The 23,510-nt window shown below is 34.5% G+C and overlaps 2 protein-coding genes across 4 annotated transcripts; both read left to right on the forward strand.

The window, feature by feature from the left end:
• The first annotated feature begins 141 nt into the window (after positions 1–141).
• Positions 142–4,411, forward strand: LOC107888553 (membrane-anchored ubiquitin-fold protein 2). Of its 3 annotated transcripts, none has more exons than XM_041101565.1 (6): positions 143–424; positions 612–655; positions 882–1,175; positions 2,916–3,077; positions 3,896–3,985; positions 4,137–4,411. In XM_041101565.1, the coding sequence occupies exons 3-5, from the start codon at positions 1,043–1,045 to the stop codon at positions 3,949–3,951; spliced, it is 351 nt and encodes a 116-aa protein (XP_040957499.1). In that variant the 5' UTR covers positions 143–424; positions 612–655; positions 882–1,042; the 3' UTR covers positions 3,952–3,985; positions 4,137–4,411. The 3 variants fall into 3 exon arrangements, with proteins under 3 accessions (XP_016668196.2, XP_040957499.1, XP_040957500.1); XM_041101566.1 differs by having other exon boundaries at positions 620–655; XM_016812707.2 differs by lacking the exon at positions 612–655 and having other exon boundaries at positions 142–424.
• A 12,436-nt stretch (positions 4,412–16,847) lies between these two features.
• LOC121221093 (chaperone protein ClpB3, chloroplastic) lies at positions 16,848–22,340 on the forward strand. Its single transcript, XM_041101567.1, has 10 exons — positions 16,848–17,359; positions 18,191–18,409; positions 18,564–18,801; positions 19,106–19,301; positions 19,634–19,688; positions 19,798–19,948; positions 20,045–20,353; positions 20,443–20,708; positions 20,794–21,717; positions 21,812–22,340. Exons 1-10 carry the CDS (start codon positions 17,111–17,113, stop codon positions 22,139–22,141), a joined length of 2,937 nt encoding a protein of 978 aa, XP_040957501.1. The 5' UTR covers positions 16,848–17,110; the 3' UTR covers positions 22,142–22,340.
• The last annotated feature ends 1,170 nt before the right edge of the window (positions 22,341–23,510 follow it).

Genomic DNA, 23,510 nt, shown 5'->3' on the forward strand with positions numbered 1-23,510 from the left:
CGGCAGGGAATAAATTGTTCCGATTTTTTAAGAGGGATCAATTTGCTCAATATCAAAATTGAGAGGGACTAGAGTGGTCGTTTTAAAAAAAAATCAAAAAGTGTTATTTTTTTAAATATTTATTCCTTGTGAAAGAGAGGAAGAAAAAGAAAGAAATCTGTCCATTTTCATCGTCTTAGGAAATTGGGAGGAGAAGGCAAGAATGGAAGCATTGACCATGCATTTAGAATACTTTGAAAACTCCGAAACAGCCTCGATTATGAAGGAGATTTCTCATTTGATCTCTTCTTCGTCTTATTTCTCTCTCTTTCTTTTTCATTATTGACTTTGATATGATCAAAACAGTATATCAAAGCAGCGGCAGCGGCTCTCTTCTTCATTTTCTTGAAATTTTCAAATCGACCAAGATCGGTTTTGGACTCAAGTAAGTTAACCCATCAAGCTTTTTCACTTCTTTGTAGTATTGGAGTGACCTATTTTGGATTTCAAGCTGATTTTGTGATCTTAAAAGACTATATAGTTTGGAGATTTGTTCTTCTTTTTTATTGGTGGGTGTTTGCTTATTTGCTTATTTTACTGGTTTCTCTTTTTCTCTTCTTCAACGCTTGGAGTTTTTCAGCAAAAAGTAACCGACACAGATCGGGTTTGGACTCAAGTAAGATAACCTATCAAGGTTTCTAATTTTGTTTTGGTTTTGGAGTAAATAATTTTGTGATCTTAAAAGACTACAATATGGAGATTTGTTATTCTTTTGTTATTGGTGTATGATTGCTTATTTTGTTTTCTCTTTTAAGTTGTTGCCTTTAGCATACCTTCTTAAACTAGATTGCCTGTATATCTGTTTCAAATATATCTTTGAGTCAAGCGATTCAATTTTGCAGAATTTCCAGTTGAGAAATAGAGAAAACCAAGTACTTGAAGAGGACTATTGATATCTATTACAGCAATCCACATTGAGCTTTTTTGTATACAATTAAGGAGAAAAGGGCCTAAGTAAACATATCGAGGTTTCAGGTTTTGAAGTCTTTTAAAGTTTCTGGAGATGGCTAGTGTCCAAGATCAACTAGAAATCAAGTTTAGATTGATTGACGGATCAGATATTGGACCTAAAACCTTTCCTCCTGCAACCAGTGTTGCAACCTTGAAGGAAAGTGTTCTTGCTCAGTGGCCTAAAGGTCAGTTTGGCCTTTGATTAACACCGAATGAATATCTGCCTTTCGTCTAATTTTTGTTGGTGGTAAAAGTACCATGGAGGTCTCTGTACTAGGAGTCAAATTGTATTTTGCCCCTAGTAAAAAATGGGCAAAAACTAATCATTTTGTTAAAAATTCTATCTATTTTTGCTGTTAAAAACTGATATGTATGTCAGCTTGAGGTACACGTGACAACTATATGGTTATTTTCATCAATCACGTCAGTTTTTAAGAAATTTTTAACAAAAGGGATCAATTTATTTTTTGATATAATGTACAGGGACTAATTTACCCATTTTTTAAGTAGAAGGGGCAAAATACAATCTGATTCCTAGTATAGGGGCCTCTATGGTACTTTTACCTTTATTGGTGCATGTTTTGTTGTTCTATTTGGTTTGAAAGTATAGGATCATGAAACATGATATTGCTTTTTCGAAGTTTGGATAGTTTACTTGTACTATTTGGTGTTTGATTAAATCCAAATGAATATTGTATTTTCTATATGTTCTTTATCTAATTGTTTATTGCTTGATGTTTCATTGTTCCATATGACATTGCTTTCCGAAATTCGTATAGTATATTTGTATTGTGGGTTTAATATTCAGATGAGAGAAACAATGCAAGAAAATAGAATAATTCTATTGTACTTTATTTCCTTAGGACTAAATTACATTCTTTGATCAGTAAATTGATTAGAAATGCTCTAAAGTACCATGAAGGTCCTTATACTAGGAGCTAGATTGCATTTTGCCTCTTTTACTAAAAAATTGGGCAAATTAGCCCCTATACAACAGATCAAAGAGCAAACTGGTCCTTTTTGTTAAATCTCATCCATTTCCACAATTAAAAACTAGTATGGTTGATAGAATAACCAGACCGTTACATGTGGCGTGTCACAAATACCTCATTTGGCATACAAGGACAAGTTTTTAACGGTAGAGATGGAACTCTTAGCAAGAGGATCAACATGCTCTTGGATCTAACGTACAGGGACTAATTTGCTCATTTTTTGAATAGAGGGGGCAAAATGCAATCTGACTCCTAGTACAAGGACTTCCATGGTATTCTTACCTTACCAGTGTTGCTGTATGAATGAAATATTGCCAAGGCAACCAAGATAACATGCTACAATATATGAATTAAGAATGTTTTTGGCCTTTTTTTCCCAGTAAACTCGGTTTTTTTTTCTTTTGATAAATGATGTTTGTATTCGTCCAAAGAAGTTGGCAGATAAATTGACATATTATAAGGTTTTTGGCTTGCTTCTTTGCATCATAGGGTTTCTGTTGGAAAATGTGGCTTTTAGATTGTCCTTTTCGAACACTATGAGGCACTTTTGTTGAACATTTTATAGTCTAATTCCAAGCAGAGATGATCTAGAAATTTCTCTTTCTCGATTCTCGCTCTTAGGTGGTTCGCGTTTTTTTTGTATATTTTGTCAGCATATGGAAGTATTTGCAGTTAGTTTTAATTGTAAATTGAAGTTACTCGATTCAACTAAAAGCTTAGGTCAAGCTAAGTTCTGCCATCTAGCTCTACCTTTAACTTGCATTTGACACATGAGGAAAACCGTAAAATGCAGGGGCCAGGGTTTTAGTAAAGCACGCAAATTGTCTCTGATTGAATGGCATTAACCATTCCTATATACTACGAGATCTCTCTGCTCTTTTTTTTTCAGTCACTAAAATTCCATGTGTAAATATACAAATTTAATTTCGGCAGAGAAGGAGAATGGTCCAAGGACAATGAAAGATGTCAAGCTAATTAGTGCAGGAAAAATACTGGAGAATAACAAAACATTGGGAGAATGCCAGAGCCCTCTTTGCAGTATTCCTGGTGGGGTGACGACTATGCATGTCATTGTTCAACCTCCTCTGGAGAAAGGTAGGATTTCGAAAATTATAATATGAAAATTTTCATAACAAGCTGTAACGATTTCATCGTTTTAAGGTTATATATACAAGGGGAAATCCTTTTCCATAACAAGCAATAAATATCTTTTTCCTTTGTCATTTTGTGATAATGATCTTTAGGTTAAAAAGGGAAAACCCGTTTGTTCAGAAATTGTTCAAGTTTGCTGTTTGAGGGTATAAGTACCATGGAGGCCCTTGTACCAGGAGTTGGAGTGCATTTTGCCCCTTTTACGCAAAAAATGAACAAATTAGTCTCTATATGTTAGATCAAAGAGCAAATTGATTCTTTTGTTAAAAGTTTCACGCATTTCAAATGTTAAAAAAACTGGTTCATGTACATCAAAATGAGGAAACATGTGATCATTTTGTATAACTGTCAGGTTATTTTGGTAGCCATACCATCTTTTACCGGTAGAGATTGATGAAATTTTTCACAGAAAGGACTAGTTTGCTCTTTGATCTAATATATAGGAACAAAATTACCCATTTTTTGAATAAAGGGAAAAAATGTAATCTAACTCCTAGTACAAGGACAATCATGGTACTTTTACCGCTGGTAGAGGTTTTCTGCTTTTTAGGTCAAATTGAAAACATTTGGTGATGTTCTCCATTGCTTTTTAGAGAAGTTTTAACTTGGTTTGCTTGGCCATTTCTTGTTTATAGTATTAGGCACTGGGCTGAAACCAACCATGCATTCATGCTACCTTTTCCGAACTTGGAACCTTTTTGATGGTGCTTTTTGTGTGCGTTCCTTTAAATTAACTTTTGTTATCTTTCACCAATGAGCAGAGAAGAAAGCAATAAGCCAACCGAAGCAGAACAAATGTTTGTGTGTCATATTATAATCTGCAACCTGAAAGGGGGCAACATCATTTTCAGGTGGTCCGTTAATTTTATGTTATTCAGACTCTTCATTTTTTTCCTAAAGTAGTTATATTTGACGCCTATGTTCAACATGTAATTGAGCATACCCGTCGGAATCACGCCCTAGTACTCTAAACCAAGTTACATGCAAACAAATTTTCCTCAGATAAAGAGTGTCAGAAACTGAAGTTGCGGATCAGTGATGGTGGTTGGCAATGGCATCATGCACATTAATCATATAGGTCATATGATTGTTTCGTTTTGTTTTGTTTTTTTCCTTCTGCTGGTCTATGCCTTACAAGTTATATGTGTAATTGATGATTGTCCATCCATTTTGTTCACTTTGTTCTATTTTCACATAAATTGTACTCTGCTGCTATCAAGCAACTTAATCTCGGATTTCATGTCCAAATACATCTCGTAGGATGCGTTTTCACGGAATTTTTATGTTTCGGAATCATCTTTCCTTTGTATAGTACATTACCATTTCTTTTTGATAGTGTAACTTTACTCGGAACTCGAATTTGTGTCTTTGTTCATAGTTTTACCAAGAATAAATGTTGTGAGTTTGAGAGTTGTTGCCTTAGTAATTGTTCCTTTTTGCATGCCACCATTGTTCAGAAAAGTTCCATGTTGGCTTGCTCTTAGGGACGGCAAAATAATCCGGACCTGTGGGGTTTCAACTTGAACTGTTCTTATAGATTCATATCGAGGCAGAGGGTTTTAATTAAAATTTTCAGGTTTGGGATTGAACTTACGTTTTCCTAGTTGTGATATTTCTCTTCTAATCTTGTTATTTTTATCATATTTTTTATTTTCGTTTTATGGTTCATGTTCAAGGTTCGTGGTTACTCTTCTCAACAATGTCGTTTTTAAAGTTTGAACTTGAATTTCTCTTTGAGAAGCTAATGTGCTTTATCATTGTCCCAGCACTTGTGATCTATGTGATGTATGCATGTGATCTGGCTTAATTTTAGTCTTTAAATATATGATGCAAGCTTGAATTTAATTTTTTTATAAATAATATTTATGTAAATTATTTTATAAATTAAAATAAGTGCTTGCATCAACAAAAAAATTTCATTAAAGAAGTATTTTGCAGAAAGCTAAATTGTTTTATTAAAAAAAAGGGCTTGGGGGGGGGGGGAATGGATTCAAACATAAAAAGAAAAATTGAAGTACATGGTTAAATAAATAAAAAGTTATAATATTCAAGCTATTCATAAAATTTTATAGGTACAATGATGGTTGATTAATATTAGATTAGAAAAATAAAATTATATAATAAATATATTTATAAAAATTAATATAAATAATATTAGTTAAATGGTAAAATTAATATATTGGAAGGGGCTCTGGTTCATTTAAAATGGAAAAATTTTTACTTAAGCCTTTAAATTTTTTTAAAATTTTAAATTAGTAAAAGTAAAATTGTATTTTGAACTTTCTAAAAATGATAAAAATTTGAGTTAATTCTTTAAAATTTATAAAGATATAGACTATTAAAATAGTGACATTGTATTTTTTATAATCGTAAAAATTATAATTTAATTTACATTTTTTCTAAAAAAAATTTCTAGCTTTGCCCCAAAGAGAATTGGGTCTAAATCCTATTAGTTGGTGCAATCAATTGTTTTCTTTTATATATCATTTGAATTAAAATTTTAAAGTTGCGAAAACAAAATATTTTTAATTAATATAAATTTTAAGTGAATTTTTATATAAATTTTAAAAATAAATTAGATAATTTTGAAATTCAATATAAACTATTTTTATTTAATTATGTATAAATATAAAAAATAAAAAGTAAATATTATAATAAAAATAATATAAAAACAAACCTAAAACAGAAATGCAATTTATATTTACATGACTTGAAAGATACTAATAGTTCAATTCTTTGACATACTAAATTTGCTCTGTTTTAAATTATGGACATATCCTTGGTCTTTACTATCAATTTCTTTTCCAAGCATTTGCAACCAAGCAATTTTAGTGTAACATTCCTTACTCGTCTCGACAATCAGTATAAACAGAAAATACTACAATATAACATTTTCATAGCTTAAACAAAAAATTTTCTTTTATAAAAGCATTCATTCCATAACATATTAATGTTCTTTGAATCAAATAGACAACATTTAGAAACATTTAAATATAACAAAAATCATTTCGGATAATTAAATACATATAGGGACATATTCTAATCATAAAACAAGTTTTTGAAGCTCTTCAACTCAAAACGAGGTCATTCGAGTTTAGAAAAATAGGGTTTTGCAATAACTTAAATTTTAAAACAATTTAATAAAATATTAACAATAAGATAAAATCATTTTGAAAGCTTTAAAAATATTTTAAAATTATTTAAAAACTTTTCGTGAGTGATCAAAGGTGGCCAAGATCAAATACGAACTTCGAAGAGCTTAAAATGACCAAAATAATGTAGTGGGGTCCGTCCAAGAGTAAGGTATTAGTACCTGGGCCATAGCTATCTTACCTTAGCCTAGAAATCTAAATTTTTAGCTACTAACTTGCAATGTTCCAAACTTTACCAAAACAAATCAACAAGTTTTAAATCAGTTTGAAACATTTTCAAAGCTTATTTAAACATAAATTCAAGTCTCAAACATGCTCATATCAATTTATGAATCGGCACCACATAAAACATCCAAATAGTTTCAAATGACACTTGAGTTCACAAGTTAAAATACTTGCAAATTCTTAACCTAGCCTAAACCTTTATGTACATGCCAAAATACAAATAGCAAATACAAACCATTACTAATCCCATCTTCTAATCTCGATGGTTATACAACCCACTAATAGCACAATCTTGGACTTCTCAAAAGAGTCTTCCACTTACGTGTTTAAACAACTAACGATTAAACTCGAAGAGTTGAATAAGTACTCAAGAATTTCCTAACTTACCTTATTTGGATCAGTCTTAAGTCTTTTATGCACATAAAGTCTTATTTCAAATAAGCCACATATTCACAAATACCACATCAAGACTTAACCACCCTAAATCTTAAACTCCTAAATGAAATCAATGAACATATGGCTATAAGAGGAATGAGCTTATTTATGAGTACGTTAGAAAAACTCTAACAACAGGAAACTTATGTTTGATTAAACATTCATTAAGAATCATATGTTCGGACTTCATCATGTGATCGACTAAATAATCATAATGTATAAGTTGAGCCTTTATAATTGGGTAATAAGAAATGAATTTGACTGTCGTAATTTAATATGTCAAATTAAGCTCTCTCGAGTACTTATGAGCTTGTTCTCAAGTAGTTTACACATCTTTTTAATGTTTTTTTTATCGATTCTTATATTTTATTGTTAATGATAGCTTTTTTATATTTGACCTCTTTTAAGACCCAAATTAGTAAAACTATGTCGTTGTGAGTTTGATGATTTAATTGAGGTTGTGTAAGGAGATTATTAATGCCAAACATCAAGGAGGACCTCAACTGTTGTGGGGATCACGACACAGATGCCTATGTATCGCAACACTAACCTTCTATCACCTTAAGGAAGTGAATTTCAACGAAAACCCAACTTGGATTAACATGTCATTAAAGTCTCAAAACTAAGTGTGTGGTGTTGCAATATTGAACCCTCGAGGTTGTGATTCCAAATCAATTGTTGAAGTGAAGGTACCTAGTGGCCTGCTGTCGAGGTTGGGACACCCGCAAGGCTATCGCAACACCAAGTGCTCCCAAGCCAAGCTCGTGCCACTGCCATGGATGTCACGACACCGAAGCTTAGGTGTCGCGATACTAAAGTTTGACGGGTGAAAAACTGCAAGGGCAATTTTGTGTCAAACTCAACTCAAGTCATCACATATTTACATATTCTTTAAGGGCATTTTTGTAAATGTTAAGGTTAGGGAATCTGATGCATTTAAGGTATTTTTATGCCACAACTAAATGAGGGATTTTTATCATCTTTTTGTGAACATTTTTTATCCCCTCAACCGTTTTTAGCTTTCTAGGTTTTTCCTTTCTTAGCTTAGTTGTTATTTATGTTGTTTTGTTCCTTATTTTTAATGCACTTTTAGTTTTCTTCCAAAAAGATACAATGACCTATATTGTTATTTTGAGTTTTCCTTCAAAGCATTCAATAGATTTACATATTTTTAGTTATAAAAAATGCAAACATATTAATTTGGGCTGTGGATTTGTCAACATTCATGCTGCCATTATCTTCATTAAGGACCTCTTCAAGAGTCACTAAGCATTTTTAAACCTTTGCCTCTTTTGTGGTTACTTGATGAATCATTTGAGCATGAAATTGGTTGGACTTTGTAGATAATGGGTAGGAACAAAGTTTTATTGTGGTTGGTTGATTGAAATGTTGCATGATTATTTTAGATTTAGAGACTGAATTGCAAAAAATAAACTAAATCAAATAGACTTTAAAATGTAAAATTGACGACTTTAGGTGAACATTTAGATAGGTGAGACTGAATGGATGTCCTATTATGAACTAATTTGATTGTCCCGATTTAATTTAATGAGGTTGAAAGATAAATTGGACTAAATCGTCTACTTAGGTAAAATGGTGATCGAGTGGTAAAATTGTACCAATTAGGTGTTTGAGCAATTTAGATTCCTAATACGAGAATTAATTAGCAATATGGATATCAATTGACCACTCTATTTCATTGAATTAATATTTTTGTACTTTTAACTTTTGTTCAATTTAGTCCTCTTAAGTATAGTTTTGTTTAATTAACCTTGAATCATGGATTTCTATAATATAGCACTTATTCATTAGCTAGCTAGACTTTTCAATTGCATGCTTGATCGTTCTCCATTCATCTTATCGTCCAATCTCTCTTGAGTTCGATCTTTAGAATACTCGGAGTGTTTTATTGTAATACTTATAAATAATACAACTGACCTGTTACACTTGCAATAAAAGTCACTTTTCATTTCTTGATATTTTGTGCTAATTCTCTGCTCGGTGTACATACGCCATGGTGTGGTCAGAATCCACTAGTAACATTAAAATACGACAGGAATGAATTTAATAGTAATCACTTCTAAAGGGCTTAACGTTAATAGGGAATATGATAAGTAGGTTCATCCTTGTATATTTATTGAGCTTATCAAGGTCATGAGTTAGTTGTTTAAATGCGTAGGTTATGGACTTGACAAGTAGCTTGTGATTTTCTGCTTAAGAGCTTTACATCACAATTCGAGATTTTGAGGTTGTAATGCATCTATGTTGGCTATCATTTTTATAGGGATCATGACCTGTACACAAATACTTAATTTTGATTTTGTATTTGAGAATTGATTTGCAATTCAAAAACCTATTGGCATTCCTATTTGAGCATACATGGTTGCAAATGCCCTTTCGTGTATGTTTCACGACTGCCTAGTTAAAAGGTATTTTGGTGTGTGCTGGAGGTGTCTTTGTCTTGAATTTTTGAACTTCTTCTTCAAAGTTTCGGTACCTTGCTTTTAGGTATTGAAATAACCTAGTCAGTAACTCATTTAGTTCTAGGGGTCTAAAGTATCAGTACCTGGCTCAGAAGTTTTGGAACAATTGAGTTAGATAGCCAAAATCAACATACTGAGTTAGATGTATCAGTACATCTCCCTAAAGGTGTACATCTAGGCCAAACTTGGTTTATTGCACTATTTTGGCTTGTTTTGGATCTTAGACACCTCTAATCACTCCCAAGTCAATTTTAAATTGTTTCTAAATCCCCCAAATAATCCCAAACTTGATTTTATGATTTAAAAATTGTTCTAAAATTTAAATTTTAAAGATCTCTAGATTTTCGTTCCGTATCAGTAACATCTCCCATTCGTACAGTACACTAGGACTGATGAGGAGCGCTACAACAATTTACTTGCATCATGTTTGGTTGGGAGAATGGCTATTTCATTCCCTCCTTATTCAATATAAATAAATATTCAATAGTTTGGTGGAAGAATGACTCATTCAATGAAATAGCTTTTCCCCCTCTATTCACTTCCCTTTGTAATAACCGTTATTTAGTGTTACGACGTTACCTTGAATAGGAAATATATATATTCAAATTTGCCCTTAAAAATATTTATATGATTAAATAAATAATAATTATATAAATATTAAATAAAAAATTTAAATTATATTACTTTAAATATACTTATTAAATAATAAAATATAATTTCATAATTTTAATAATAAATATTTTATCACTTAAATATAGAGGTTGGGTCGGGCTGCAACCTGGTTTCAAAAAAATTCAAACTCGCTCTTGTTTTTTGGTTAGCTCGACCCAACCTGTTAACTCGTTTCATTGCTCAAATATTAATAAAAAGCTATATTTTTATATTAATTTTTGTATTTTTATAATTAAAATTACTTTTTATTGTTTAAATCAAATTTGGGTTGGGTCAGATCGGGACATTTTGGAAAATGAAAATCTTTTCCCAAGTTTAGATCAAGTCGAGTCGAACTTACTACATCAAGTGAGTTGCCTGGTCATGAATAAGTCTATTTACATGTATTTAAAAATATTATACTTTTAATATTTTAAAATCTTTTCATATTTTAAGTAATTTCTTAGGAAAAGAGCTTGAATATTCATTTAAATAAAAATTAGTAATTTTTTCCTTTCAAAAATTGAGTTAAACACAAAACTTGACATGAGTATTACAATTAGATATCTTCTTCAAAATTTTGAAAAATTCTATAATAATACCTTATTTCTGAATATGTTTTACTTATCATATAAAACACGAGAAGTTTAAATAATTTATTATTATATTTAAATATTTTATTGAGTTAATATAATTTTTAATCGGATCATTAACTCAGTAATGAATTTACCAAAGACCCTTAATTTTTTTAAAGCAACTTTATCTTTTCACTTAAAATCTAGAAAAGTGATAAAGAGGATTATTTATATTGATTTTGGGGCAATTTACTAATAAAAGTCTTTTTTTTTTAAAAAAAATTATCGAAATGGGCCCATTATTTCATTATTTACCGGAATGGTCCTTTTCCGCGAAATCGCATCCACGTCAGTGCGATGTCAGGGTACGCGCCAGGAAATCGCGAGTTGCTGACGTGGACGCGATTTCGACCCGCGCGTGAACAGTACCCAACGGTAAAAAATTTGACCGTTGCCCCCCCAACAGTAAAAAAAAACTATAAATACCCCCACCCCTTTTTGTTTTTCCACAAACAAATCCTCTCTCATATTTCCTCTCAATTCCTCTCAATTTCCTTCTAAAATTCTCTTAATTTCCTTCCAAAATTCTCTCAAATCCATATTTAATTTCAATTTCCTTTTTTAATTTTTTTATATTTTTTATAAATCATAAAAATTTGTACGATTTCATCAATGGCCAGATCATTGACTCGTCTTGATAGGCATCACATATCGGTGGAACAAATGACAATGGTAAGTGTTAAATTTAATTTTTAAATATTATTTAAGAATTTTTTATTTATGTATTTTTAGATAATTATTAATTTATTATTTGTTATAAAAGTCTGAAGATCGGGTATTGGAATGCAATATCCGGAATATGCATGCTCCTCCATCATCGTTGGTAGAGAACTAACTGCGGGAAGCGGGTGTTTGACACGTGGCGACGGTAGGCCGGGGATGCAAGTTGGAACCGAAACTGATCAGTGCGTTGATCGAGAGGTAGAGACCCGAGACACACACATTCCATCTTCCATGTGGAGAGTGCACTATCACTCTAGAAGATGTTAGTCTGCAGTTGAGATTGCCGGTGGACGGGCACCTAGTCACCGGGTCTGCCCAATCTAGCAATTGAGAGACGGTGTGCTACGAGCTTTTGGACGCTATTCCGGAGAAAATGGAGGGAGGTAAGGTCGAGATGGGCTAGTTACGTGACACATTCCCTGATCTGGATGAAGATTCAACCGAAATTGAAAGAATCCGATATGCTCGGGCATACATTCTTCAAATAATTAGAGGTTATCTGATGCCCGACACGTCACGGAGCCGCGTACATCTAAGATGGCTGCTAAAACTCGTTGATTTTAGAGCAGCCGGTGAATTGAGTTGGGGGTCTGCCGTATTGGCAACATTATATCGGGAGATGTGCGGGGCGACGCGACCGAGGAGAGCAAACATCGGAGGTTGCCTGTCACTACTGCAGTCATGGGCACGGTTTCGCTTTTCTACGTCCTCGAGTGAACCACCCATATACATTCCCACTCATAACAAGGTAAATTTTATTATATTACATTTTACAATTATTATTTAGATTTTAAAAATAAAAGTATGCTAAAAATTTATTTAATTAGGTGGAACCATCCGGCAAGTTATGCTCAATTACCGCCCTCTCTTGAAGATATACGGCTTCTATTGGACCAACGGTTGGAAGCAGAAGTAAGTATTATTGCAAATAGATATTTCCATACATTCGCTATTCGATTGATATTTAGTATTTAGTATTTAGTATTATGTATATAACTAATATTTCTATCATGTTCATATAATTTCAATGGACACCATACAAGGATCCGGCAATTCGGGCAATAATCCCGGAAGAGTTTTTACAAAATCCACAAGCTTGGCACGTGAAAGTCGTGTTGGTCAACTACGCAACCGTGGAGCCGCACCAGACAGACAGAGTGCTACGACAGTTTGGATGTAGACAACTGATTCCGGTGGATCCTGAGATGTTTGATTATCAACACAAAGTTGACCTTCGGCAATTGAATACGGATTGGACGAGATACTGGTCTGAGTACATGGAAATGTGGGAAGATCGGTATGAATATTTACCTACTCAGGAACCAATCATCGTTCCGGAGTTATCGTGCATTCCAGAATACATGCCATGGTTTAGGATCCATGGCAAGCCGTATTTACTGACGCCAGAGGAGAGGCAGCGGCAAATACGTGTCGAAAGGGTAAGGCGCGGGCCTCTAAATCCAAGACGATAAGACGAAGGCAGCCCCTCAACGAGGCCCAGACATTCACCTGGCTCATCATCAGCGGCCATAAGATCACCAGGCCCAACGAGAGCACCGACGCAGCAGTTCAACCGATGATACCCACTCAACCGCCTTTTTAGATGATGCCAGGTGCGTTTCCTAGCCCTTATATGTACCCTAACCCTTATATGTATCCTTTTCCAAGTCCTATGGCAGGTTGGAGCCAAATGCCCAGTTTAGCTCCATTTCCTGTTATGCCGAGCGGACCGCCGATGTATAGGCCAACGGCGCATGAGGGATCGCAAGGGGGCCGTCGGGGAGCTCTCATTTTTACAAATCCCCATTAACGTATGGGTTTCAAACACCGTCGCCGTTCCTGATGCAAACACCTCCACATACACTATTCTTTGAAGGTGGATCATCGTCCCAAGTCCGACAACCAGATACCGAACCGGAAGAACCAGAATCCCCACCGGAGGAACAACAACCGTCGCCGAAAGCTAGAGAAATGAGGAATCTAGCGCGTAACCATCGACGGCCGCCATGTGGCACTGAGTCCCCCGGGCATAGACATTGATTGCCGTATTTAAATTTATTTGTACAAATATTTTGAATATTTTGATATTATTTTATGTAAAAAAATAGAAATTTTTTGAGTTATTTTGATATTATTTAATGTAATAAAATAAAAGTTTATTTGATGTAATAAAATAGAAGTTTATTTGATGTAACAAAATAGAAGTTTATTTGATGTAATAAAAACCCTAACCTAATTTAACCCTAAACCCTAACCTAAATTAATTAAAAATCCTAACCCCTAACCTAAATTAATTACAAACCCTAACCCTAACCCTAACCTAATTTAATTAAAAACCCTACACCATTAACTTAAAAACCCTAACCTTAACCTAATTTAATTAAAAACCCTAACCTAATTTAATTAAAAACCCTAACCCTAACCTAATTTAATTAAAAATCCTAACCTAATTTAATTAAAAATCCTAAACCCTTAACTTAAAAACCCTAACCTTAACCTAATTTAATTAAAAACCCTAAACCCTAAACCTTAAACCCTTAAACCCTAAAGCTCTAACCCTAACCTAATTTAATTAAAAACCCTAACCTTAACCTAATTTAATTAAAAACCCTAATTTAATTTAATTCAAAGCCCTAAACCCTTAACTTAAAAACCCTAACCTTAACCTAATTTAATTAAAAACCCTAACCTAATTTAATTAAAAACCCTAAACCCTTAACTTAGAAACCCTAACCTTAACCAAATTTAATTAAAAACCATAACCTAATTTAATTAAAAATCCTAAACCCTTAACTTAAAAACCCTAACCTTAACCTAATTTAATTAAAAACCCTAACCTAATTTAATTAAAAACCCTAAACTCTTAACTTAAAAACCCTAACATTAACCTAATTTAATTAAAACCCTAAACCCTTAACTTAAAAACCCTAACCTTAACCTAATTTAATTAAAAACCCTAAACTCTTAACTTAAAAACCCTAACCTTAACCTAATTTAACCCTAAACTCTTAACTTAAAAACCCTAACCTTAACCTAATTTAATTAAAAACCCTAACCCTAACCTAATTTAGTTAAAAACTCTAAACCCTTAACTTAAAAACCCTAACCTTAACGTAATGTTAGATTTAGAAAAATGTTTTGACTGGTACTAACAAATAATAATTTTACATAATTTGATAATTTTACTAACCATTAATACAATTTTTTGACTTAATAATTTTACATTCACATAATATTAGATTTGGAAAAATGTTTTGATTGGTACTAACAATTAATAATTTTATATAATTTGACTGGTACGATCACGCAACCGGTGTGGTAGATCTGGAAACTCTAACGCATCATCTGCAGACAGATCGACAATATGCATGTGGGTTGGAGGTGAGTATGCTCTGAATCGTGGATTTTCTTCCTCATCTGAACTCCTGTCAGCATCTTCAGCTTCTGTTGGAATAGGCTCCGGTTCAGAAAATAAGCCAACTTCTGCACCATCCGGTCTGGGCTCTCGAGGTGGATCCACATCGGAGTCATCTTCTAACCCACAATTATCTGTAGTGTACGAGGTCCCCTCACCGGTTGACGTCGTAAGGAGTACATCATCCATTCTTCTGGGCATTTGATAACGTCCCCAATTGGATGTAGATTGCCACCCGCTAGAACTTGATGCCGCTCCTCAGTACGTATTTCCAGCATCAAACATCGAGCCACCGACGTACATGTCCCATCCACCGACAGAGTGTCTTGCAGGGGATATGCATTCGACACCGCTACCGAACATGGGCTGTTCCGTATTTTGTAACCTGTTGACCGAGTGTCGGCTAGGGGTGGTGTATACATCTCGAACACCGGTTGCTGGTACATCAGTTGGCGATGTAAATTGTATATATAACTCAATATAAGATGCTCCACTAGCAAGATGAGCCTGCACCATTGCCTCCAAGCTACGAGCACCTTTTATGTCGAACGAGTCTTATGTCACCGAATCAACAGAAGAACAAAATCGATACGTGATAGGCAGAACTTTTCATTGGCGTCGTTCCAAAAATTGTACGCCTAATCCTTTTACGAAGTTCTGTCAAATCTATGTTCTGGTTAAAAACTAGTCGCACCGTATTCTCTGACAAAAAAACAACACCATTCTCGGTGTGGCAAACCTCACCATCGTAGTAAATAACAGCACTAATACGTTCACTCATATTTGAAACTCTAACCTTCTTAGTCTCTCTAAATTGTTTCTGCTGTGACTTTATGCATTCTGAGAACATTTTCTGCCTAGCTTATAGCCTTAGCCCAATCATGCTACTGTAGCAAAAGTGCGTCTACGAGGGCACGATTTCACAAATTCTTCTCAAATAGCATCCTGCTAGAAGCGATTTTATATTATTTGCTCAGAAACATCAAAAAAATTATTTCTTACATGACCTACTGTAGCAAAAGCGCACTGACGAGGCCGCGATTTCAAAAATTCTTCTCAAATAGCATCCTGCTAGAAGCGATTTTATACTATTTGCTCAGAAACGTCAAAAAATAATTATTTCTTCCGTGATCTACTGTAGCAAAAGCGCGTCCATGAGGGCGCGATTTCACAAATTCTTCTCAAATAGCATCCTGCTAGAAGCGATTTTATACTATTTTATCAGAAAAATCAACTCAAAATTATTTCTTCCAGGACCTAAAAACCCTAAAAAGCCTGAACCCTAAACCCTAAAAGCCAAAAAAACTAATATGGGAAAAACCGCGAAATCGCGTCCACGTCAGCGCGATGTCAGGGTACGCGCCAGGAAATCACGTCAAGGGCGCGATTTGCTGCCACGTCAGCAACTCGCGCTGACGTGGACGCGATTTCCTGGCGCGTACCTTGACATCGCGCTGACGTGGACACGATTTCGCGGAAAAAAGACCATTCTAGTAAATAATTAAATAATGGGCCCATTTCGGTAATTTTTGAAAAAAAGGACTTTTATTGTTAAATTGCCCATTGATTTTGTTTTATAAAGAATTTCATATAAAGTTTTTATTAAGTTTATTTATAAAGATAGTTGAATAAATGTAATAATATTTAAGGTATATTTTAATTTTAAATTAAGAAAAATAAAATAATTATTTATGTGCATTATATAATAGGTTAAAATATGTATATAATTTTTGTATTTTTTGAAAATTAAAAATTTAGTTTCTTATTTTTTTTTAGATTTTAAAATTTAAGTTTAACAGTATCTTTTTTTACATAGCAAGTAAGTAGTTTTTTTTAAATGTCACAGTAACAAATTTAATAACTAGATTTGAATTTTGAAATCTGAATAGTAAAGAAATTAAATCCGTAAAAATTATCCATAATATTTTAAAAAATAATTATTATTATATTTCCATCATATCCACAAAATAAGAGCCACGTGTAAGAACATAGATGATTACCGATATTCTCTCCACTTAAACCTTATATATGTCCGACCAGAACTTTCATTCCTTAAAACGACATCCCCAAACTACAGAAAACGCAGAGGAAAACCAAACAAAACCGAGGGATTTCGAGAAAAGCCGAGAGACAGCAACTAGAACTCTACAAGTTCATTTTTTCCCCCTTACTCCACGCAAAGCCAATCGATTATTTTTGTTAAATTCATTTGAACTTATTTCATCTTTTTGAAATCTGAACTTAAATCAGTCCAACAATGGCGGCTTCTTCTTCTACTACTTCAATGGCGTCTGTTAATGGTTTCAGTTTTTGTGCTACACGTTCTGTTTCTAATATAAACAATCTCCTTTTAACTCACCCACGCCTTTCTTTGAGCTTTCCTTCAAAACCCAATTCATTGAAATCCTTTAAACCACTTCAGTTAAGGAAAAATGGGGTTTTTGAGAGGTTTTCAAGGACTTCTTCAAGGCCTTTCGTTGTTCGTTGTGAAGCTTCAACTGGGAAGGTTAGCTTGTTAGTAGCCGATAGTTTTTTATTTTATTTTATTTCCATATGCATCGTCTCGATATATTTCTTTTTAAGTAGAGAAACATGATTTGTTTTAATAATTCTAGTTTAATTAGTGTTAAAGAGACCGAATCTGTATTGATTTCGAGTTGCTTCTTCAGTGATTTTCATTGGTTCAGTGCGAATGTTGTATGTAGAGATGCTAGTACTCGTGTGTAATTGTTGGATACGAGTATGTTTGTTGAGGGGTCTGCCCTCTTTCGGGAGAAGTATTGTCGTCCATCGAGCACCGGATCAGATCCTCAAACACTGGAGAAATTGTGCCCAGAATGTCTGTGCTCGGTTTTAACCCCAGGTTTTGTCTCCTTATTCCGAGGAGAGCCATACGGATTCATGGAGTGCGTCTAGTACACCAAAGAAATGTTTAACATTTGGCCTTGGTGGGGTTCGAAACCCACCAAGACTAAAGGTTAAACATTTCCTTCGTGGATTAATGCTCCTGCCAAACGACTTGAATCCTTTTGTGCTTTTCTCGGAGTAAAGAGACAAATCCGGAGCTAAAACCAAGTATAGACACCCGGGCATAATACCTTCATTATTTGAGGGTTCACAGACAGCACTTCAAAGACTTCTACAGAAAGAGAGCCGATCCCCCTAAAGAATGTTCAATAGTTTTCTTATATTTTCATGTGTTTTGAGATTTCTTGATTATATCCTCGTATCCATATTTGAATATGGCTTAGTCAACTTAGTGTGAAGTAGCTTGCTTTATTATGTAATTGTCTTTGTGAATTCTTTTTGCTGAGTTGGGGTTGGGATGTTATGACAGATTACACAACAGGACTTCACTGAAATGGCCTGGCAAGCCATTGTTTCTTCACCAGATGTGGCTAAAGAGAATAAGCATCAAATAGTGGAGACTGAACACTTGATGAAAGCTCTATTGGAGCAGAAGAATGGTCTTGCTCGGCGAATATTTTTGAAAGTCGGAGTTGACAATACTCGCCTTCTCGAAGCGACTGATAAGTTCATCCAACGCCAGCCGAAGGTAACTCCTCTCACATATGTTTGTATCAAACCTTAACCAATTGGTACTTGAACTTTACTACATTGCTTGCCTCTATGTCTCACCGTTTTCCTAGTTTCATCTGTGGATTAGGTAGTGCTGTTTTTTTGATAATATCTCTTCTCTGCTTTACTAGGTTTTGGGTGAATCTGCTGGTTCAATGTTAGGACGTGATTTGGAAGCACTGATGCAGCGAGCAAGAGAGTACAAAAAGGAGTACGGGGATTCGTTTGTTTCTGTCGAGCATTTGGTTCTTGGATTTACACAAGATCGGCGTTTTGGGAAGCAGTTGTTCAAGGATTTCCAGATATCCAACCAAGCCTTGAAATCCGCAATAGAATCTATTAGGGGACGTCAGTCAGTTACCGACCAAGGTTACAGAATTTCCCCTTTCTTTACATCCTATTAACCAAACCATATGCGTTTGTCTCGTGCAAAAATGTCTCAACATTTTTGATTTGTTGAGTCTGAATCATATTCTTTTTACCCACATGGATGACTGGTATGACCTTTTTGTTTATCCTCGTATATCAGTGCCTTTTAGTGGATTATGGGATTGATTCAATTCTCAATGTCATAACGTTGCTTCTTGAGGCTTTGGTGTTTTTGGTTGCTCATTTATTCTTGGGGTTTATCTGCATGTTTTCTGTTTTCCTGACATTTCGACTTCGAATATAGACCCCGAAGGAAAGTATGAAGCGTTGGAGAAGTATGGGAAAGATCTAACAGCAATGGCGAGAGAAGGAAAGCTTGATCCAGTTATTGGAAGAGATGATGAAATACGTAGGTGCATTCAAATCCTTTCTAGGAGAACAAAGAACAACCCTGTGCTCATTGGTGAACCGGGTGTCGGTAAAACTGCAATTTCTGAAGGGTAAGCACTTAAGTTTCAGCTTCATAGTTGTAAATGGCCTTGCAATGAAACAAGACCATGAACTTTCAGTATATGCTATGTTACTTGGACTTGGACTTGGGTTTGTGTCTGACATGGATATGTTCAAAATTTTAAGAGATGTCTATGTATTCGGAGTCTTTAGAGATCATATTCCCAAATCTGTATCTAGCTATGCATCGGATACCGATGTTAAGACATTGGTCCTTAAAAAAAAGTCTCAACATAAGTCAATTTGTAGAAATTAGCATTTTGCAGTTAGTGTTAGCTTAATTTCTACATTATCTACATTATCATTCTATTTCTTTTAACAGGCTTGCCCAAAGAATCGTTCAAGGGGATGTCCCTCAGGCTTTGATGAACCGTAAGGTGAACTTATCTAGCCCTTTCTTTCCAGGAAGAAAACCCGGGTTGGGGGTGGGGGTGGGTGTTCGAATCACAATGTTGCTGATGCTAATAAACCAGTTTCTTTCTACAGCTTATCTCACTCGACATGGGTGCACTCATAGCTGGGGCTAAATATCGAGGAGAGTTTGAAGACAGACTGAAGGCTGTACTTCGGGAAGTCACTGATTCAGAAGGCCAAATTATCCTCTTCATTGATGAGATTCACACAGTTGTTGGGGCAGGTAAGGCTTTTGTTGTGTTTTTAGATTTATCGGTTGTTTATCCAATATTTGATGATATGTGATTTGTGTACTGTGGAAAATGGTATTCTATTTCAGGTGCCACCAATGGTGCAATGGACGCAGGCAATCTGTTGAAGCCTATGCTTGGTCGGGGAGAACTGCGATGTATTGGGGCAACGACTCTAGATGAATATCGTAAATACATTGAGAAAGATCCTGCCCTGGAACGTCGTTTCCAGCAGGTTTATGTTGATCAACCAACAGTAGAAGATACAATTTCTATTCTCCGGGGGCTTCGTGAGAGATATGAGCTTCATCATGGTGTCCGTATTTCTGACAGTGCACTTGTGGAGGCTGCAATCTTGTCTGACCGTTACATTAGTGGCCGATTTTTACCTGACAAAGGTAACATATGAGCGAACACATATAAACAGGTATTATTGAGTTGGCGATGCTCGTATTTGCGGACTAATATATGGTTTTTGGATTTGCAGCTATTGATTTAGTAGATGAAGCAGCTGCTAAATTGAAAATGGAAATCACTTCAAAACCTACTGCCCTCGATGAGATTAATCGTTCGGTACTGAAGTTGGAAATGGAGAGGTTGTCTCTCACAAATGATACTGATAAAGCTTCAAGAGATAGACTGAGCCGCCTTGAAGCTGAGTTGGCGCTCTTAAAGGAGAGACAGTCCGAGTTGACTGAACAATGGGAGCATGAGAAGTCTGTAATGACAAACATTCAGTCGATCAAGGAAGAGGTAAAAAGCTTTATTTTCAGCCACCATACATTTTGCCATTTATTGTCCTTGAGAGGTAGTCAACCAACTGTTTTACTCGGTACAGATTGATAGGGTCAATGTTGAGATTCAGCAGGCCGAGCGGGAGTATGATCTCAATCGAGCTGCTGAGCTGAAGTATGGAAGTCTGAACTCTTTGCAGCGCCAACTTGCTGACGCTGAAAAAGAATTAGATGAGTATATGAAATCTGGAAAATCGATGCTAAGAGAAGAAGTTACAGGAAACGATATTGCCGAAGTAGTTAGTAAATGGACTGGCATACCGATTTCCAAGCTTCAACAATCTGAGAGGGAGAAACTATTATATTTAGAAGAAGTGCTGCATAAACGTGTCGTAGGTCAAGATCCTGCGGTCAGATCCGTAGCTGAGGCCATTCAACGATCTCGAGCTGGTCTCTCAGATCCCCGTCGTCCAATTGCCAGTTTCATGTTTATGGGTCCTACTGGTGTAGGGAAAACGGAACTAGCAAAAGCACTTGCATCTTACTTGTTTAATACGGAAGAAGCACTTGTTCGAATCGATATGAGTGAGTATATGGAAAAACATGCGGTTTCAAGACTTATAGGTGCTCCACCTGGTTATGTTGGGTATGAAGAAGGAGGACAGCTGACAGAAACAGTTCGCCGGAGGCCCTATGCTGTAATTCTTTTTGATGAGATCGAGAAAGCTCATGGTGATGTATTTAATGTTTTCCTTCAAATTTTGGATGATGGGAGAGTCACTGATTCACAAGGTCGTACTGTGAGCTTTACCAACACTGTCATCATTATGACTTCGAATGTGGGTTCACAATACATTCTAAACTCGGATGAAGACACACCTAAAGACTTAGCTTATGAAACTATCAAGCAGAGGGTAATGGAAGCTGCAAGAGCTATCTTTCGACCTGAGTTCATGAATCGTGTTGACGAGTATATAGTGTTCCAACCTTTGGACCGCGAACAAATAAGCAGTATTGTGAGATTACAGGTAAGTTTATTGGTTCCTTTTTACACCGTTGAGCCGATGATGTCGTTTATCTGTGCTTATCCGCTTTAACCTCGTGTCCATATTTGTTTTACAGCTGGAACGTGTGCAAAATAGGATTGCAGATAGGAAAATAAAACTTCAGGTAACGGACAGTGCCATTCAACTTCTCGGAAATCTTGGTTATGATCCAAACTACGGTGCTAGACCGGTGAAACGAGTGATTCAGCAGAACGTTGAAAACGAACTTGCCAAAGGCATATTGAGAGGAGAGTTCAAAGATGAGGATACAATCTTGGTAGACACCGAGCTAACTGCATTCGCAAATGGTCAACTCCCCCAGCAAAAGCTAGTCTTCAAGAAACTCAATAATGATTCCGATACTCAAGCAACCGGCAGTCAAGAAGCTTTATCTCAGACTGTCTGAAAGTTGGAAGAAACTCGACAATGATTTGGATACATGAGCAACTGACAGTCGAGAAGCTTCATCACAGTCTGTCTGAAAGTTAATAACTATTAAGTTTCTTTCCCCTAAATGCTGTAAGTATTACACAGTTTTGCATTGTATATGAATTCTCTATAAGTCCCAAATCAACAGTTATATCTATATCTATATATTCTTTTAAGTGATGATTTTCTTGTGGCTTGTATTTTTATTTTTTAGTTTCAAAGTTCTAGTCTAATTATTAATATTATTAAGTTTTCTTGTTAAATTGATTAATGTAACATCTTGAAATAAAAAAATAAATGCTCACTTAGTAGTAATGTAACTAAAAAACACGATGTAATGAATTTAAATTTAATAAAATAATTTTAACAGAATTAACGATTGAGTTTGAATTTTGAAATCGTAAGACTAAATTTTTAAAAATAAAAGTACAATAATTAATTTTAAATTTACGAAAAATATAGGGATTGATAGTATATTTTAACCTTACACATAATGATGATATTGTTATTGGCTTAAACTCTTTGGATAATTTAAGGGTTAAATCATTTTTTAGTATTGGTAGCTATTTTTACATTGTGGTTTGAACTTTTTTTTTGTTTAAGTTAGTCTATGAACTAGGCAACTACTCTTATATTGGGGATTGAACTTTTTTTTTCCAAGTTAATCCTTAAACTTGGCAGTTGTTCCTATATTAGGGCTCAAAATATTTTTTTGTCTAAGTTAGTCCTTGATAGTTTTTGAAGACTCTAAAGTTCAAGTCCCAATGTGAAAATAATTATCGGAGTTCAAGATTAACTTGGACAAAAAAAGTTCAAACCCTAACGTGGAAACAATTACCTAGTTCAAACCTTAATGTGAGAAAAATTATCAAGTCTAGAGATTAACTTGAACAAAGAAAATTTCAAACTTCAAGATGAGAATTATTGTCAAATTTAAACCTAAATAATGAGTTAACTCAAAACACTTTTTTGTTTAATAGTTTTCATCAAGTGCCTTGTTCCATTTTTGTTTTTGAAATTCTTAAATGGGAAGCTCATTTTTTAATATTAACCTCTTAATTTATAAAATAATTATATCCTTTAATTTTCACTTATGTGATATCTTTATGTTAAAATTTTTTATTTTAGTACTTATATTATTTGAAAAAAAGGTAAAAAATAAATAAAATTTTACCTCCGTAAAAGTCTTCAAAAGAAAAGATGAACAATAAAGATTCCCTATAAAATTTTTTAAATTCAAATATGTATAACTTTGGAATTCGATTTCATTGAAAGAATATTAGATTAATCCAATTAAAAACCTTAAATTTAATACTCAATATACCTTTAATACCCTTAAATCACAA

The sequence above is a fragment of the Gossypium hirsutum genome, chromosome D09 (genome assembly GCF_007990345.1).
Source record: "Gossypium hirsutum isolate 1008001.06 chromosome D09, Gossypium_hirsutum_v2.1, whole genome shotgun sequence".
Classification (NCBI taxonomy): domain Eukaryota; kingdom Viridiplantae; phylum Streptophyta; class Magnoliopsida; order Malvales; family Malvaceae; genus Gossypium; species Gossypium hirsutum.